General features: G+C 37.7%; 1 protein-coding gene across 2 annotated transcripts in view; it reads right to left on the bottom strand.

Annotated features, from left to right (window-relative positions):
- Positions 1-234: 234 nt before the first annotated feature.
- The window catches only part of Cltc (clathrin heavy chain), a 63,630-nt gene continuing 43,551 nt past the window's right edge, over positions 235-20,313 (bottom strand). Inside the window, exons 15-33 of one of the 2 annotated variants that reach the window (XM_075991213.1) lie at positions 18,485-18,610; positions 17,823-17,965; positions 17,373-17,607; positions 14,630-14,752; positions 13,084-13,229; positions 12,671-12,854; positions 12,289-12,481; positions 11,363-11,520; positions 10,692-10,856; positions 10,458-10,565; positions 10,210-10,377; positions 9,941-10,090; positions 9,722-9,853; positions 9,507-9,617; positions 8,618-8,788; positions 8,157-8,378; positions 6,852-6,872; positions 2,956-3,031; positions 235-1,251 (exon numbers count right to left, since the gene is read on the bottom strand). In XM_075991213.1, coding sequence (XP_075847328.1) covers positions 1,127-1,251; positions 2,956-3,031; positions 6,852-6,872; positions 8,157-8,378; positions 8,618-8,788; positions 9,507-9,617; positions 9,722-9,853; positions 9,941-10,090; positions 10,210-10,377; positions 10,458-10,565; positions 10,692-10,856; positions 11,363-11,520; positions 12,289-12,481; positions 12,671-12,854; positions 13,084-13,229; positions 14,630-14,752; positions 17,373-17,607; positions 17,823-17,965; positions 18,485-18,610 — 2,757 coding nt within the window. In that variant the 3' untranslated portion in view covers positions 235-1,126. The remainder of the gene's footprint in view (positions 1,252-2,955; positions 3,032-6,851; positions 6,873-8,156; positions 8,379-8,617; positions 8,789-9,506; positions 9,618-9,721; positions 9,854-9,940; positions 10,091-10,209; positions 10,378-10,457; positions 10,566-10,691; positions 10,857-11,362; positions 11,521-12,288; positions 12,482-12,670; positions 12,855-13,083; positions 13,230-14,629; positions 14,753-17,372; positions 17,608-17,822; positions 17,966-18,484; positions 18,611-20,313) is intronic. The other variant, XM_075991216.1, reaches the window with a different exon arrangement.

Here is a 20,313-nt window from a genome sequence, read left to right as displayed (position 1 = left end):
AATTTAGTATTTTTAGCCATGGCAAATATTTAAATTTGGTACCCTTTAAGCTCATGGTAAGAAATGTCATGCTAACTACTTTTAAAAATACACTTTTATTGACATAATGCATGACTTTCTCCATAATTCCCTCTGTGACACCCTGAAATGCTCCTGCAGCACCCAGTATAAAACCATGGAAACCTCCGTTCTTCTGGTGTGAGGTGTATTTAATTAAAACTGCAGTTCTACATGTTATTTCCACAGTCCAGTAATTTATTTTAAATTGGAGTAATTTCAAATTCCACAAACAAAACTGAAGAACAACAATATTTTGTTTGAATTCTCTCTTCTGTACACTCAGTGATCTAAAACACCACAATATCCAACATACACAAACCTCAGGGAAGGGTTAGTAAATACACACGTGTGGAATCATGGTGCTCTTTGTTCCTGAATGGAATGGTCCCACAGAAAAAGCACAGGATACAGCACAACATGAGGGCACCTGTTACACATGAAGTGAGCAAAACACACTAGCATTTCTATATGCGCAATGGGGAAACCTGCATAGGTTAAAGGGCCTTTTATGCTCATTTAAAAATCATCAGGCAAGTTGTCTGTATGCATTTTTCAAATAATTTGGAGAGCGCTGTGATCCAATGTAGCATATGCTGATTAGTGTTGTCTTTGTTGGCATTGACAGTCTTGCATGGTCACATACCAGTATTTTCACTTTAGCTTTTCTTTGAATAAAAGAGATTTAAATGCATTTAGACAATACATATTGAAAGCTGTTTACATACACTAAATTTAAGAGATTCAGTATTAGAGTTTCTTTAAACACTACAGAGTGCAAATCAGGTTCTTCACAAGAGACTGAATAGTAAGCAGTTCTTCAAAGAATGAGGGGGAGAAAAAAGCCCACATGAATACTATTCCCCTTTGAAAAGAAGTTCTAATGATGCGGAATGTGAAAATAAGGTTTTAACATAGGCGATCCAAGTCTATAGTTAGAAACAAAAAAGTAGTCCTTCATGAAATAAAGGTTACGAGAACACGTTGCCTGTTTCCCCGTTTATAAACTGAGAAGTGGGTAGACGATGCTTCAGTATGAAAATAGGAGACTACAGGATCAGCTTCCATCTTACATGCTGTACCCAAAGCCAGGCTGTGGCTGCCCATATGGTGGTGCAGTGTAACCATAACCAAAAGGTGCCTGGGGAGGGACTGCCACACTGGGTCCTGCTGTTAGCATCAGCTGGGGCTGACCTAAAAGTGACACAGAGGAGGAGAATCTGTTAGCACCTAGGTTTAGCGCTGTCATCTTTCCCACTCTAGCAGCGCAATCACAATTCACTGATTAAATTGTGGGGGGCACTTTCGACTGTCCCGGTTTGGAATAATCTCACCCTGAGAAGGTTCCTGCCTTAAAAAAAAAAGCCAATGGTGCAGGACTGAGGGCCACAACATCCTATATTTAAAGCAGTAACACATGCACATTTGACATTTATCAGGCCATACATCTGCCAACAAGCCTATTACATAATACACATTACATTTAGTGACTAAAATTTTAGCACAGGAAAACTTTACAAGTTGTTAATTTAAATCTCTGATTCTAAACATCTGAATGGTAATAAAACCCAATATGGTTCTAGCGAAGAATCCAGCGCTAATTTAGAGACAGCAATAGAAAAAACACATTCAAATATGCACTAGATATGCAATGCATTAGGCATGAAAAACATGAGAACATATATACCTTCTATCAAATACTTGTTGATGAAGCTGAAATAGTTGCTGACCACATAAAGAAAACATGACACGTAAAGAACTTTTAGAGAGAGAAACACAATACCTCCCTAGCCCTGCAAATCATCTCCCGCTAGAACAGAAGCTATCTTTCTCCCAGCACAATGGACTCCTTTCTTGTGGTACAACCAAAATTGTCTTCAGTAAGTGAGTTTTGGGGTTTTTTTGGAAACTGGCTTACCAAAGAATCACCCCTAGATTACCTTGAAAATTCTAACCCTAGTTCACTCAAACGCCATGAAGGCCCAGTCTGTAGATACCTACTAAATAACCACAACTATCATTTTTTCCCTATTTCAAAGATGTCAAACCTTATTTAACATGTTAGGTCTAACCAGTCCTTCATCAAAACTACCCGGTCCCCCAAATTCCTCCAAACAGTTTATCTGTAATAATAATAATAATAATAAAGATTCCTATATTGTCATTTTCGTTAGTTGTCTGAGACAAAAATGGTCATAATTTTATACTTCCTTCTAAAAAACATCTGGCTATAAAACTTTTAATCATACTCCTCAAATCCAATGTTCACCAAGTATGAAATACAAAGGATAAGTAACCCACACAGGCTAGTAGAAGAGGAAGTCAACTTCTTTAAATACTTTAGGATTTGGATGTTCTACCTCTCTGGAAAGTTCTCAAATGGAAACTCAACCCCCATTCTCTGTCCTAGATAGATTTAAAGTGAAGATGGAGTCTTTATGCAAAGCACACTGAAGACATCCATGGCATATTGGTTCTTCTAAAATCAGAATTCATTGTTGTTTCTTTCTTACTGACTTAGAGAAATAAATAGATCAGTCATCAATCTGGCAACTGATTTTTTTTGTTTTTTTGTTTTTCAAGACAGGGTTTCTCTGTAGCTTTAGAGCCTGTCCTGGAACTAGCTCTTGTAGACCAGGCTGGCTTCGAACTCACAGAGATCCACCTGCATCTACCTCCCGAGTGCTGGGATTAAAGGCGTGCGCCATCACTGCCTGGCAACCTAGACCATCTTTAACGACTATTTTTGAGATATTCTATGCATGGAAGATTATTAGAGTGGAAAACATCAAAGAGTTTTAAATGGTCCTCAGGAGAAAATGCAACAGTTGGGGGGACTATTCCTTAACTCAGCTTGCTACATTTAAGAAGGGTCTAACTTAAAAAGAGACAGATTACCATAAACGATGGGCTGTGTCTCTGTAGCTTGTTCCTCTTCTTTTCTCAATGACTCTGAAGCATCTAATTTATCCACCTAGAGAAAAAGAAATCATGTTAGTTAGAACCTCAAAAGCATTACAAACTTAGGTTTATGGCAGAGAGTGGAAAAGCCTTAGTATGTTAAATTCTGTCAAAATAAAACAGACTGGCAAGAACATTCTCAGACCCCATCAAATTCAATGGCAATATTCATACTTCAGTAAGGGTGGTTTTCAGCACTGTCGTTAAAACCCCTCAGGCAGGAGGGGTTTATAAATGCATTAAGAGCTCACACCAGGCTAAGACTGGACATGCTGGGATGCAGCCTGAGCAAGGGAGGAAGTGAGAAGGAAGTGTACACACTATCAGAGGTAACAAGAACTCATGAACTATCAAGACTTCCTTTCCCCAAGTGAATAGGTTTGCAAAAAAGTGAATTGAGTCTAATGGCTAGATTAAGTACTTGAGCAGGATAAGCTTCTCTGCCAACTGTGCATAGCTCCTGCTGAGGTTTATATTTTATAGGCTGAGAAGTCTCAAGGAGCTCCATTTTCAATCTGACTGTATAAGACCATTTTCCTTAGTTGTCTGAGACAAAATGCAAAGATTAATGGTACATGTCTTTAAGAAGTAACTAGGATTGCCTGACCTGGCTCTTTTAATGAAGCCAAAAAAATAAATGGCTTCTGTATACTAGCTAATCAAAGCAGCCAATATCAGATAATATCAGTCTCAGTGTACGACTGAAGGGCAGGATGGCTATTACCCAGCTAGGTGGGGGCTTCGCAAACCACTTTTTCATCCATTGGATTTCCTTCTCTAGAAAATGGGGCTGAAAGAAGCTGGAAGTTCTCTGTGGGGCTAATATAATTTCATTCTGTAAGTCTGGGACACACACTGAGAAAAATACCAGGATTCTGGCCTTATAGAATCCTCTGACCACATACTTCGATTGCCTTTACACTAGCCTATAATTATATTTCAAACTATATTTAAAAGTTGGCATCTGAACCAGTTTTTCTCTACAACTAAATTTCAAATCTCAGTGTTCTATGTACTGCTTTTAAGGCCAAAAGTGTGGTAAGATTGTGAGTGCAGAGAGGAACCGCAGATATTCTTCCAAAACAATGTGGAGAGGTGAGGTGGAGGAGGCACATGAGTAGACATGTAGATCCGTGAAACAGTTGTGAAAACTAGATCTTTTTAAAATGCTAAAGCAGACCCCATGTTCTAGTGGAAATTTAAAATAGTATCTGTGAGTATACACACAGGCACAGAGGGTTAGGACAGTATTTTTTGTAATTGTAAAAATTACATGTACTTATTTGGGGGCAGGGGATGACAAACAGGTGCCATGGTGTGCATGAAGAGGGTGTAGGGGCAATTTGCAGAAGTCAGTTCTCTCATTCTATCATGTGGGTCCTAGGGACAGAATCAAGCATCACTCAGGCTTGACAGCCAAGTGCCTGTCCCAGCTGAAACAGCTCAAGACAATGTTTTAGACTTACTCTAATTGCTACATGTTAAAAGCAATCTGGGTCTAACCCAGTCTTGTTAAAGGACTTCTAAGAAGCAAGCTTCAGTAGTTTGTCTACCTTAGGAAAATGGGTTTGCTTTGTTTTGTTTCAAGGTTTGTGGGTTTTTTTTTTTTTGCAGGGGAGGAGAAAGAGTTTCACTGTGTATCCCTTTTGTGAATGTGATCTTTAAGTCAGTTTTTTTTTTTTTACTTTTAGTACTGGTTTAAGTCAGCATGTGGTGGTGGTTTGCTTTCATATACTATTTTCTTATTTTATAATGTTACAAATTATCCTACTATCAAATTAAAGACTACCATGGAATGTAAAGATCATGTGAAGTACCCATTATTTGGCATCCAAATTTACAAGAAAAATTATTCATCTGTAGAATTTAAGAACAGCTATGCCATCAAGGTCATTTGGAGTTTGCTAACCTAGCTAATATGTGAGGCTAGTCTACAAAAGCTATACAGGAAACATGGACACCTGCATATAAATAAATTCTAAGAAAAAGAGGAAAAATGAAACCAAAAAACCCAGCACTGCATAATACATCTCCAGACTTTCAATGAAAAAAAACTTAAGTAAACAGACACATATAAAAGTTAATGTCTGATTAAATGTTGAACACATGTCTGCTAGAGAAACACATGGGAGATTAAAAGAGCCAGCATTATCCAATTGCCCAGTCATTGACATAGGCAGGGAGGGAGGAGGAAAAACACAAATCCCAGAGAAGAAACACCAACATAAGCAAAAATGTTGATGTTTATATAATAAGACAGCCTCTGGCACAGGAACATCCAATTTTTATTTAATAGCCCAATTTAGATTGCACAAAAAGAAAAACCAGAGAAGGCTTTTATGAACATAAGCTTTTGTTAAGAGCTGTAACAAAAGTTTCTGATCTTCAGATTGAAGAAGAAAAATTAAACAATTATGTCACTGAAATCAGTTCCATTGGTAATATTGGAAATCCACTAAAATGCAAAAGGCTTTTCCACAAAGACTGCAATATGCTGCAGAGTAAAGTCAACATGCAGTCAGTTATTTCGGTGTATGTGTGCATGAAAAAAAGGCAAAAGTACTGAAGCAAGAAGTGAGATCTGAAGATGACTGGTGCCATACAGGCTCTCAAGAAACACACACAGCCCACAGCAATGCTCTATGTTTCGGAGTAGTATGATGTAATTGCAATGACTTGTACATGCTTGATTTAAAACAACGCATAACACTACAGTTCAATTACCCATTTTTCACACACACGCTTTCTAACTGCCTTGCTTACTAGCTGCTGAAGGGTCTCACACACAATGCATTTTACTCAGGTTTGCCCTAAGTTCCAGTGGTGACTCCAGTCTGATGAACAGAATCCCAAAGCATTGGACCCACCCAAGTTCATTTAAATTTAACACTCCTTTACTTCCCCACCCCTCCCTAGCCATAATTTTACACCAGGCTTAAGTTTTAAAGTTTGTTTTGTTTATACTGGGATGGAGACAAGCCAATGAAGAAAGCAGCAACCAAATGGTGCCTAAATTTGGCATTCTTGGATATTGAGCCAACTAATCAACAAGACAGCAAATTTTAGGTAGTTTCTAAGGCATGCCTTCTTACAGATAGGTGTTAATATTGCCTTGTTATAAATATTAACAATCCATGTTGCTTAGCAACAGTTACAGCAAGCTTGGCTCTCTCATGATTGAAAAGATTTTGGTTCCTCTTAAAAATGGACTAGCACCATGAGAACTGGACACCTGGAGAAACATGAGGAAAGTCTCTTCTGAAGCAGCTAGTATCTCTTGTATCTACTTTCAGCAAAAAAAAAAATTAGTAAGAATCAAGAGATCAGAAACTGGATCACAGTCCTTCAATACCACAAAAACCCCAGAAAACAAACAAACAAAAAAGCCCCACAGAACTCCAAAAGCCTCTTAGGGCATGTACATACAGATATAAATTCAACAACTGTCAGGCAAGCTCACAAAATAAAAAAGAAGATGTTTTAATTTATTTCAAATATTAAGAGAGTCCTACTACGGTCCAGATACCCTGATAGTTTGGAATTAATATTGAAACTCACCATGCTCAGTTTTAATAATATATTAAAGAGAGACTGTGAACCAACTACTGATTAGCCTCCTGCCCTTCCTAAAGCCTATTAGCCGATTAGTAGCAAACATCTACTAATGTCCTACAGCTCTATTATAGTTATGTTTCAAGGGACTTGCAGAGGCTTAGTGAAAATTTATTGGGGGGAAAGCAGCAGCAGCAGTGTAGAAAAGGAAGGAAAAAAATCATGCAAATTCCTTAGACTTAGTCCTCCAGACTTAAAGATGGAAAAGAATCAACTTTCACCTTTTCCTTTATTGCATCAACCTGCAAAGGAATTCAGAAGGTGCAGCTTAGAAAAAAAATCAAATTCCATATTGAGCATAAAAAGGTAGAATCAGCAACAAAGGTTCAAGGGAGAAACACGTACCCACTAAAAAAGGTAGGAGCGAAGTGGAAGTAAAGGGCATACGGAAGCAAAATTGAGAATCCCTTTTAACTTCAAAGCTCACTGCAGAAGTATTTATGCTAAGTCAGTGTGAAAGGAAGCAGTTTAATGGCTAGTAACGGACAGCACTTGGGTTAACAGCAGCCAAGTCTCAAAAGGTGGTATTATGCATAAGAAAAGAAGCTCGTCTCCCCTATGGCTAAGCTGTGGTAACTGTTTAATCACACTGAACTTACATATAAAATATTACTCCTTAAAAAAAAATCTAGGTGCAATATGAGATATGTGATCCCCTAAGGAAAATTTCTCTATACTGAGGGCGTTAGTGGTGTTTCCCCGCTTGTATTCGGACACTCTGAAGAGATCAGAAGTGAGACTTCAATTTTTTTTTGTTTTTTTTTTTGTTTTGTTTTTCAAGACAGGGTTTCTCTGTGGTTTTGGAGCCTGTCCTGGAACTAGCTCTTGTAGACCAGGCTGGTCTCGAACTCACAGAGATCCGCCTGCCTCTGCCTCCCAAGTGCTGGTGAGACTTCAATTTTAAGCTTGATTTGCTCTGACAAAATTGATCTTTAAAAATCATTTACATTGTCTACGCATATCTAGTAACTCAGGGCAAGCAAAAACTATTCTAACATCAAAAGGAGATGCTAAAACGAACAGTAAATTTTATAAGGTGGCTGTATCTTCAGTTTATTTAATGTGTATTTAGGAAACATAGTTAACTGAAAATTACCTATGGTTTTTTAAAATTAGGTATCTGATTATCAAAAAATCTGTGATGATTATTAGCAGGCTGTTTATACGATGCAGTTTTCCCATGGGAAACAGGTAAAGACATGAAGTCAGGAAACAAACAAAGGTAATCTATAGAAGTATACATGAAAATCTGGGTTATAGGAGTTAATTTTAAAATGCTATTTTAAAAGATTTCAAACATTAAAACAAAAAGTGCTATTTACTTTAAGAATATAGAGGGTAAACAATGACAAGTTTGAGTTCCCTTCCTAGTCATGGCATCTGTTATCTCTTAAGAAAAATTCCATATAATAAGAACATTTTATGATCAATAATTTCTACTTGAGAAAAAGAATAAAAAATATGCATGTAGAATTGTAAATATCCTCAAAATTACTAGTTCTGAATATACTTCTGACCATCATTACCTTGGTCAAATATTCCTTCATAACCTGGATGAAATAGGGCATGGCGAAATCCATGATATTGTGCCTCCATGCAGTTTCCAGGACGACATCTGGCCTTAAGAGATCATAACAGGTAAAGAGACAAGCCCCAAAGCACTCTCTTTTTTCTTCCTGCAAAAACCACTGTAGGAGTTCTTCAGCCAATTCTGTATCTTTAGATTCAGAGGCATACTGCATTGCGTCCTATTCAGAGGAAACAATGAAGGGCAGAGGTCAACCAATTATGCTGACTTAAACCAGTCCTAAAAGTAAAAACAAACAAACAAACAAACAAACAAAAACCCCACAAACCACTCAAAGACCATATTCACAAAAGGGAACGACACTACCAATTCTCATACCCATGGAACTAACAGCTCGATAACATCACTTGTAAAGATACCATCTGAGTTGCTTAGACAGCCCACCCCCACTTTATCAACCTTGTAAAGGCTGTCTTTCTTGCACAGCTCTACGCTCTGTTTCCAGCGATTGTTGCCTTTGAAGAGATAAGCAGCAATTCTTCTGAATTCAATGAGTTCATGTTTTTCCAAACGCTGAGCAAGTGAGATATTGTCAAAGTTGTCATAAGCATCTATTGATGTTCGCAGAGCCTTAAGAGATGAGACAAAGTCATTCATTCAAAAGTCAACTAAAGGCTTTCAGTTTAACATTTATTTTGCACATCATTTTGATGTAGGCAATTAGATGACAGCATAAAACATAGCAACATAGATTCAAGCATCAAACTACAAAAGTTGTAGCCTATGTTCAGGTGTGAACTTTCTTCATCTACTTCTAAAACAATAAATAAAATCCTCAAATGCACTGTAAATTTTCTAAAGGCACAATTTTCTCCAAGGTTTCCAGTATCGATACTAACTTGAATAACTATGGAACTCAAGGAATATGTAATATGGACAAGAACTTATGCTGTCAGGAAACTATTCATATCATTTAACATGATATTCACTTTTACAGATTTGGCTCTGAACCTAAAGGAAACTCATCGTGAGCCGGATGCCTGAGTCTGAGGCAAGCCTGGACTACCAAGCAAGTTCCAGTCAGGTCAAGAGTAAGTGAAACTAAAAAAGGCAATTACCTTAAAAGACAAATACTAAGATATTATGTAAGAAAAGTAATAATCAGTTAAGTCCACTTAAGAGCAAGTAAGTTTTAAAGACTAACTGAAAGAACCTAGGCACCCACGTGTCTGCTCTTTTATAAACGTAAGGATAACAGGAGCTTTTACTACAGAATCTGTTTAAAGCCAACTTTAAGCCTAATCAGGACCTAATGTCTTAAGTATTTACAAGAATTCATAGGTTTTACCTGGTAATCTTCTTCCGTAATAAAGAGGTTGTTCAGTGATTCATTTACAGACTTGTTGTTGTGGTTCTGGACGGAGCGCAAATATGGTTTCACCAGTGGTAGCTGTTTAACCTTTAAGATAAAGTTTGTTAGAAAGGTAGCCACATTGTAGAAGGTCTAGGGCAACTGTTATCCAAGCACAGCAAAATCTTCACCATGAAGTTTAAAATGGTTACCTTGCTGAAATAATTGACTGCACGAGTGTGATCCAACCGTGGAGACAGCACCATGAGCAAGTCATTTAACAACAGAGGCTTGAATTCTAAGTAGAACTGGATTGCTCTGTAGTAGAGTTCCACATTGGCCACCTAAAGTAGGAGAAACCCATGCATTAAAAGTCAGTTGCTCCCCCAATGAGCTTTCTCCTTCCACAGCCCATACCCGAGGGTACATACCTTCGTGATGATATCTTTGAACTGCCCTTCCTTCCATGCATCAGTGGGATGATTCATCATGGTGATTATGGCATTATCATATTCTTCATACTTGTCATACAGGAACACCAGCTCTGCCCAAAGATGAGCTTGTTCTGCAGCTCTCAGCACCTGCATAAGAAAGACCAGTGGCTTAACATGTAAATCTAACTTCTGCTACCTATCAGCCTAATGAGAAGCATGGTGTTTTAAATTATTAGAGTTGCCTGGCAGTGGTGAAGACTGGTTACCTTAGGAATATTCACTCTTGACCAGAACAACTCCAGGTGTTCCCTCATTTTCTGTGGCTTGAATTTAGAATACAGAATAGCTAGTTCAGTAAACATTCCCATGTGAGCTCGCTCCAGTCCCAAGGCTGCTTCCAACATGGTGATGAGTTCTTCGAAGTATCCACGATCCTAAACAGAGAAATAAGCAATTAGAGGAGAGAACATGTATGCAAAGGTCTCAATTCATATGAAGTCCTGGTGTTTATTACCTGATAGTAGTTGATAAGTTCCTCTAACTCATCTGCATGTACTACAATATGAAGTCCACACATCTGAGCAAGACGGAACTCCTTTCCATCTACACAGGCAAAGCAGACCTAGAATAAACATTTTTCATTATGAGAATTCAAATGTAAATGTAGATGATTATTCCAACTCAACAGTAGAAATACAACTTTCAAACAGAAAACTTAAGTCATCATTCAAACTTGGGTTTAGATTACCTCCTTCCAGGTCCGGGTACTATTAGCTTTTCTAGCACCATCAACTGCTGCCTGATATTCACCAAGGTGAACAAGGGTAGATGCCAAGCGTCCAAAGTTAGAAACATTATTGTACAACAGCTTTGCAGCATCGTACATTTTTTCATCATAGCAACGGTCACCAACCTAGGGACAAAGGCAATCCACGATCAGTAAAATGTAAGTCTCAGCTCAATCCTTCTTTCAAATTCCTATCTTTGCACTGAACACATATACACTCTGTCTCTCTCTAAAATGTTGATTCTTCCAAAGCAACAAAGTTATTCCATCACTGACTAAAGTGTGAAGGTAGTAAGATAATTCAGTTAGAAAAGTGCTTGCTTGCCTTACAAACATCAGGATCAGAGTTTAATACCCACCACCCACATAAAAAGCCAGGTGTGATGGTGTGCTTGTGATTCCAACACCGGCGCAGTGACAGAGCAATCCTTTACACTTGCTGGCCAGCTGGCCTAAACTACTTATTGACACCCAGGCCAACAAGATACTCTGCTTTTTGTTTTGTTTTTAAAGTGGATAGTGCCTGAGAGGTAAAAACAGAGCTTGTCCTCTGGCCTTTGTATGCACCTACATACAAGCATCCCACTAAACACACACACAACACACACACACACACTTAAACAGGAACCCACTTGCTGAATATGAGCGTTATTTGGCCCATTGATGAACTCTTCTAATTCTGCAAGGCGGTTTGTTTTAGCCAGCGCAAATATCAATTCTGTCTCCACATAGGACTCTCGAGCCTTCTTTCGTGCCATCTGCAAATACTTCACCAGTTCTTCCCAGTTTCCTAAATAAACAAATAAGCCATAAATTAGCATCCTTATTTTATATTTCCAACCAAATATGTAAGATCTGCTATTTGTGCCCCCTACATTTTTTTCTTTTTTCTTTTTGAGAGAGTATCATGCTACATTTATGTTTATGCTTGCTGGTTAGCTGGCCTAAATTACTTTACACCCAGGCCAACAAGACACCCTGTCTTTTAGTGGATAGTGCCTGAGAGGTAAAAACAGAGCTTGTCCTCTGGCCTTTACAGTATCTACATACAAGCATCCCACTAAACAAACACACACACATTGATGATGATGATGATGATGATGCCCAGGCTGTCCATGAACTTAAGGCCTCCAGTCTCAGCTTCCCAACTACTACGATGGCATATGCACATCACTTCACCAATTTAACTCCCTTTTCAAAGAAACAGTGCACAGAACAACACATAAAAATGGATATGCCCAAAAGTATAAAAATTCCATTATATGCCTGTATTATTATTGATCCAAAGAATATCTGATACCTTTGCCACACACTTAAAAGTTATATATCAGAGCTCTATCACTATTTTATCAGACTTCAAACTAAAATTAAGCTTCTCCAAAGATCTTTTAAATTCACACAATGCAGTCAGTGTTTAGCTGGATTAAGATGCTGGGCTGAAAGTTTTCACAAGTAATCAAGAAGTATTGAACCTCTATACAATTAAAAGTTAAGATACCCAAATACATGGCTTAGTAATTTTCTGAAGTGTCAAATACATAAAGATTAGAAGTCATACCACTGGTGTTGGCAGCCTGAACAACTTCCATGTAGGATGAAGGATCATCAGCTTTGATGTAAGAATCAATGGCTTCCTTCACCATTCCTTTCTGCAACTGAGCTTTTGCAAGTTGACTCCAAACAGCAGGCTCATTGCAGCGTTCAGCAAACTCATATGCACGATCCAGGTTTCCAATATGTTCAATTAAGACCTGGGCAACATTTTTGAATTGGTGTTACAGTAAAAAGGATCTTACATGTTTAAACTGATAGCATTTTTATGATTATTTATGATTCTACTGTGATAGCAATCTGTATACACCCTAATAGGACAATACATTCTTTACATCAAGAGAAGGCATTGTAGTTATTATATTAATTTATCTAATTTCAAGATCTACCTGAACTGCTGAAGTATTGACATCAAACTTCCGGAAAATAGCAAATGCTTCTTCAAACAGTTCATTGCTGATGGCAATGTTAGCAATATCTGGAGCATCATAATTATCCAGGCGGTTAATATACTCCATAACACGTGTCCGATCAGCCTTAATTGCAGTGAGGATGAGGAGATTTTGCAGATTCCTTTAGAAACCAAGATATTCAACCACAATGTTTAAAAAGCATATCAGTGGCAAGGGATAAACAGTATGGCACTAGAGGGTCATTTGTCTCAGGGGACAGAGTGAGAAGAGGTAAGAGTATTAGGAGAGTAACAGTAACTGCCTCTAATTTATTTTCTGTTCCTTCCCCAAACCAACCGGTCACATTGAAAGACTGAGCAGAAAGTCAGTGCAGTCCTTTGGCAGCGTACCTGTGTTCACTGAATACAGAATTATCAAGTACAATTTTCTCCAGCAGTTCAATGAGTTCATTAGGAAGATCTGCTGTCATAAAAGCCTTCACAGTTACTGACACTTCTTCTGGGTCCTGAGTTTCAGACAAGGCTGTCTGTACAACCTACAGAGGATATATATGGTATAGTTATAAAAACAAAAACAAAAAACCCCAAGGTCTTCTTAACAATATACTGCCTAGTAAAAATAACTTAGATAACTTCTCCTTAGAAAATCTCAAATAGGAGGAAACTACCTCTAATTTACTACTCAATGATTTTTGTACACAAATACACATGACACACATTGTTTCTAATTATGCTACTAACATTAGCAATTACATAATTCTTAATTTCCTCTGATAAAACACTATCTATAATAACACTTATCATTATTACTTAATGGCTTCTTATTTTCAAATCCCAGATGCAGATTATAAAATGAACAACCCTGGTTTTGGCTATTTTCATAAGCCCAAATGCCACAACGATTGCAGGAAGCTTTGTATCTATCTACTTGGGAAGGTGCCTTGGAAATGCTTCCTGGGGTTAGTGGAAAACTCAGAGGTAGTAATCTGCTCTTCAAAATGCTGTACCTACTTGTCTACCAGAATTTAAGAATCATTAAAATAACAAGTAATAATTAGCACTTTAAATCCGAGATTTCAATATCATATAGGTATAAAAACTTCAACTGTGGTTCTTTAGTTAACTTACTATCACTGAATTGGGCACTGTGTGTGCTATTATGTACTATTCCTGTGGTTGTGTGAATGAATGTGTGTAGGAGCGTGTGCATGTATCAAAGGTTGTTACTACCTGTCTTGCCCAGTTACTTCTCCACTTTATTTTTGATAAAAGTCTCTCCTTAAAGCTAGGGCTCATCCATTTGACTGGACTGGCTTACCAGGATGTACCAGAGATCTTCCTATCGACCTACCACAGGGGTTCAATACAGGGGCCCCTAAGCCCAGATTGCATGTGGATGCTAGGGATGTGAACTCACGTCTTCATACTTGCAGATGGAACCATCTCCATGATACTTACTTGGAGATAGGATCATGATACAGTCATAGCTCAAGATGAACTCAAATTCACATTCTTCCTCTCTCAAACAATTAAGTGCTGGGACTTCAGGCATAAGCCGTATTTTCCTCCTCCCCCACAAAAATTACTTGGATTTTCTGTATTTTGTATTATCAATCCTCACTGGGTGCTGACTTACATGAAGACATATTTTAAATATCTTCAATTTAGTCATGTGGTCAGGTAATAATTTGTAGTCAATCCTAATTTATTTTCTTTTAATTAAAGATGATGAATTTAAGATAATTGTTTTAGATTTCACTTTCCTTATATTTTATATATATATATTTTTTTTACATTTACGTAGCAGAATTTTAATGTTCTTTCACTTTTTCTGCTTTCCACTATAGTCCTATATGACTCAGTTGAGTATCTGGGTACATAGTGAAAGGAAAGTATTCCAAGCCAAAAAGAAGAGAAACACTTTTGCCATTTTTACCTGGTCAATTAGTGGTCTTCTGTATGGATTACTTTCCAGTAGCACACTACCCCACAATTCTGGATCTTTTCGACGGACCAGGTAGCGGGAAAGGCTTTTGAAGAGGGAATTCTCATTACAAACCTAATTAAAATAGCAAGAGTTAATGTCAACACAAGAAGTAAAGACTATAGAAGACTGAAAGTTATCTGCAAACTTGCCGACTCTTGGTTCTGTAAGACATCTATTACTTCTATAGAGTCTTGGGAATGCCACAGTCAGATGTACTCACTGAAACTCAACAATAGAAAAAAAGAATTTTTAGGGGCTTTAAAAAAGCATCCCAATACTATATTAGTTTATTTTTTTTTTTTTGAGATGGTGGTTTCATATACCAGAGCTTCAAATTCCTATCAACCCTGTCTCACTTCTCAAATGCTGGAATTACAGACATGCAATACCATACTCAGTTTATTTTCGATGTTCAAACATTAGTATTGTATGACTTTAAGTTATAAGCTTTGTGTTATACTTTAATACAGTGCTGGTTATCTCCAAAGCTTTCTTTTAGTATTTTATTAACTACTTTTACGTACTTACTTTCTATATATTTGCATATAGATATGCAAAACCTTTGAAAGTATGTATGTACATACATAATTTTCTTCGATCTGATCACTGAAGTGATTCTAGAAACAAATATATCTCCAGTATAGAACCTGGTTGCTAATGGCATCCTTTGCTAGAAAGGGTGGGGGTCTCCTGGAAAAATGAGCAACTATAAGCTTGGAAAGTGACAGAGTGATCCTGCTGTATTAATTATCAGGAATGAAGTGCCCCAACAAATCAGGCGACCATCTGAGTCCCAACAGAAGTAACAGTTGTTGTGGAATATTTGTTTAACCACTTAAAAGATGTGCTGCTCTTTTACCTTGCCTGCCTAGGGCACCTGATTAGTCTACTAAAAAGCTGAATGGCCAATAGTAAGGGGAGGAGGTGTAAATGGAGGCTTTAGTTTCCCAGCAGCCCAGACCCAAATATACAGGACACCCCATATCAAGGAGGTATAAGTGGGACTTCAGGGCAAGGTGAGTAAGTAGGAGGAGGATTTAGGCTTAAAAAAAAAAGAAAGAAAAAGAGACCAAGGAGAGGCCAGGGTCCTGGCAGACAGACACAGAGGAAGCAGGAAAGTAGGGCACACAGAATGAAAGGTAAAAAGCCCAGAGGCAAAATGCAGATAAATACAAACAAGTTAAGTTAAAAGAGCTAGTGGGACAAGCCTAAGCTAAGGCTGGGCATTCATAATTGACATTAATAATAAGTTTCTGTTTCTTTATTTAGGAGCTGATTGGCAGCCCAAAGAAAATTCCAACTACAAAGAGCCATGACTATAAAGAGTAAAACAAGAATCTATGAATCCAGGCTGATAAATATGACAGAATTTTTTTTTTCCAGTGCTAGGGATTATACCCAGGGCCTTGCTCATACCAGCCCAGTGTTCAGACAACCAGGAGAAAGGGCTGAAGCTTCACGGAGGCTAAGCAGAGTGAGGGAAGAAAAGGAAATGTGCACAGCCCACAGAGCATGTGTATTTGTTTATAATGTGCTTCTGAATGCAGAAACATGGGACAACCGTGACTTGGGACACATTCTGAGTAGAAATGTATGATCTATATCCAGTCACAGAGAACTTGAGTGCAGCCGAAGAGTTAGGAAGTGATATGGGGAAACTAAAATGAGAAATGCTTTACTTTTGGCCAGGCAGGTAGCTCAGGTGATGCAGTGCTCTCCCAGCATGGCATGAGGGGAAAGGAGATTGACTATACATCTATACAAAATGTACAGAGGTCAGCAAGAATGCTCAGTGTGTAAAGGCACCTGTCACCAAGGCTGATGGATGACCCAAGTCTAGTTCCTAAGAGACAACAGATTCCCACAACTATCCTCTGACCTCTACATACATGTGTACAAAATATAAATATTTTAGTTTAAAAAAATACAGAACAGGCAAATCAACAAGGGTTGAGTGTGGTTTGGCATTTGAGAGAGTCTATGAGAATCGAGAGTATGGAGAAGCTTTACTGAAAAGAGGGTGTCCTTCCTCAATGATGAAGGCCGGGAAAGTGGGAAAGAGTAGTGATTATGTAACACTGCGATACACTGATAGCCACTTAATTGTTCTCTTTACAATGGAAAATTTGGTTATGCATTTTATTTCACCAATAAAATTGAGTTTTAGCAGAGGTATCTGTCATTAAAAAATACATTTCTAAGAACTGATTCAGAATAAAGACTAAAGAGAGAGGATACAATTATGATACTGAACTACACACAAATCTGATAACACTGAAAGAAAACAGATTCTTCAAAGTACCCTATTAATGTCATATTTAATGTCATATTGGTTGTAGCTAGTATCTATGTGAAGATACTTTTTCATTCATAGAAAATAAAGTCCAAAGGGACACAAGTCCACAAGGTATGTAACATAGAAAAAATGCTTATGTTCAGGATGTATGACATATACAAGAACAAGTAAAGTTAATGGGGTTAACACGCCAAATCAGGAATGTATACAGACTTTACATTTTGGGCACTTTTAGATTTACTTCTCTTTCCAATTAAGTTTTAAAAATGCACCTATCTGCCCAGAATTGCTCCATAATACCTAAAAACAGACAGAGACTCAGATTCTCCTAATCAGATATACAATTAACTGAAGAGATACAGCTGCCTCTGCATATGCTCAGCAAACAGTACTTACATTGATGAGTTCCAGGTCACACTGACCACGTTCATAAGCGACACAAGCCAGATGTGGGTCTCTCTTCTCACAATACTTTCCAACAACACGACTGTCATAATAGGGGTTTTCACGAAGAAATCTCTCTGGGTTGTTATTACTGTCGATGTATATTTTAGCTAATGCATTGTGAGTAGCAGGCTCCTCACAGCCCTCATGAATTCTGGCCTCAAGCCAAGGCAGAAGCAGCTTCAATCTAGTGAGAACAACAGAACCCCACACACTATGTTACAGACAGCACAGTCCTCTCATAACTCCAGCATCACCTTATAGGAAAAACCAAAAACAACCCCCCAAAACCATTTCAACCCTGATAGCTAGTGTGTCAGTGTCCCATCAGCTGTCGAGCAGCGTCAACTATTACCACACTCTCCAGACTCATCTCTTGTAATGGTAAAAGCAGTACCACACCTGTTTCTCTTTTCCACTTCAGCCACAAGCTCATCAGTAGAGAATTGACCTCTCACAACAAGAATCAAATTTTTAATGACATCTTCAGAGCAGTCAACATCAAGCAGCCCTCCAATAACCACAGGGAGTCGACTTGGATTAACCTGTATTTGGAAAAAAGAAAATAAAACGTATCATTACATTAATAGGCAAAGCTGAGTTAAAAACTTAAAGCCCAGTTTTCAAAAATTAGCAACAAACTGTGCATCTAAATTTCTAGTCACAAGTCCAACTAAAAGGGCTCACAGTCTAGCAGGCATTGGGAGCACTTGCTCATAGTCTCCCAGGCTTAATTAGCCCACTTAAGAACTGCTCCAAATGCTAAGCACAAAAACAACAACAGCAATGATTACCAAGTGTAAAAAGCTTCAATTACAACAAAACTGCCCAGCTAGAATATCTTAAAGATAAAGTTTCTAAAACCTAAATCTAAAATTGTTACTATAGTGGTTCTATTCTCATGCTTCATATACTGATGCGGATATAAAATTTTAATCAAAGGAAAGACTGCTGGGACAAAAAACACCGAAAGCTACTCTCACAGACCATTCTTAAAAACACCAAGAACAATTCAGAATACTGTACTGATAAGGTTTAAATTATTTAGGTGTAAAAATATTTACCTTCTGGACATAGATCTCTATATATTTTTGGAGATTGTTTCTATATAAATACAGCACCAGGTCATGGACAAAGTCAAACCGATCACAGACGATGATAAGTGGCAACTGATCTGTTAGTTTTGCCTCCTAAAAGTGGGGAGGGGGAAACAAACAAACAAAAAAGCTTCAGTTTTCTGCTTGCACTAAGTAAAATATGAGACTCTTTTCTTTGCTGATGCTCAGAGATTCTTCTGTTAAAAAAAAGAAATGACCCCAGAGCTGAGTATACATCTCCCCATTTCAATACATTTTACTAAGCAAAGCTTAGATTTACAAGCAAAATACCAAGCCCTTCCCACACATCCTTAATAAAAAAAAATTAAGAAATTAAGATTTGTGAGCCACAAGTGAAGCACACAGGCTTTAAAATCACTACATGGGACTTCGTTAATAAATAGCTCAGCTGAATCTGGCAGTTGATTTAGTCACTATCCTCACATTGGTGGCACAAATGTTCACATTTGTTTCAAGCTAATGATTTATTTTCTAGCCCTCCCCAATACCAAGCTATACATCCAGGCTCTAACAATCTACTATAATTAAGTCTATGAAGAGTACTGTGATAATGGCCATGAATTAAAAACAACAAAGAATTTAAAGAAAAGACATCTTTAAATTGTAAACTGCTTTTAGCATTACAAAGATGAAGCTACAGTCCTACTAGAGACTGACAAAGATGTTATAGGCGGGAAAGGGTAAGACCTGTGTGGGGCAGTTACCTGATACATGTCCTGTTATATTCCACAGACATACGGTACAGCACAAAAAACAACAGTTTCCATCAGGAATTCATTTATACACAGTGACACACCCTCAATAAATGATTCCTCTAAAAGTCAACTAAGGAAACAGAAACTAAGCAGGCAAGGACTTTCCCCAATGGTAGCCACTTCTTTTAGAGGTTAGAATAAAATAGTTCTTTTGTCTTTATTTTTCTTTTTCTTTCCTCTAGTATTGGGGATTAGGCTAGAAAAGTGTTCTACCACTGAACAACATCCCCAGACAATAAAATGGATCTTTAGATTAGTCTCTAGCTATCCAATTATAAATTATATGAAGATTAGTCCATGAAACGGTCAGACAATATCAACAAAATTGAAGCTAAATTGAAAAAAAAATGGCTATAAATTTGAAGTCAAAGTTCCACCATAGGCTGTTCACATTAAGGAAAGTCAACATGAGTATTTATTTCAAAAAACACAGCTAACAGCTACTTCAGTCATTTCTAGAAAGGATGTCTGCTTCTATAAATGCAATGTTTCCAGGCCAATTTTCCTTCCTAGATAAATATTTAAAAACTTAGTGTATCACATGAACCTTCTGTGCACATAAAATACAGGGTGCATCTCTTAGTGGAAAGCATGCAAGCAGATCACTTAGCTATTGCATTCTTGACAAGACTGGCAATTCTCCAGTTTCATGCTAACTATACATTGTCAACTATTTACTAAGCTATTAACCATTACACTTGTTAGCAACCATTTTAAGACAAAAACTAGAATTGTGTAAATTCATATAGAGCTTTCCTACAACATGAATATAACAATTATTTGCTGAGTATGTATCAGTCCTCAGCATGAGAAGAGATGTATTTTCTTAAAGAGCAGAGGGTATTACAGCAAAAAGAAAGCAAGACAAAAGGAAAATCTCGGCACATTCTATTGTTTGCCTATGTGATGTGGAGGCCAGAGGACTTCAGGTGTCACTATTCATTTTATTTAAGACAGTCTTTTCACTGGCTTGGAGCTCATCAAGGGATCCACCTTGCCAAAGGTTCCCAGGCACCACAT

The sequence above is a fragment of the Microtus pennsylvanicus genome, chromosome 11, assembly GCF_037038515.1.
Source record: "Microtus pennsylvanicus isolate mMicPen1 chromosome 11, mMicPen1.hap1, whole genome shotgun sequence".
Classification (NCBI taxonomy): domain Eukaryota; kingdom Metazoa; phylum Chordata; class Mammalia; order Rodentia; family Cricetidae; genus Microtus; species Microtus pennsylvanicus.
Note: the sequence above shows the minus strand (reverse complement) of the source record. Positions and strands in the feature narration are given on the sequence as shown.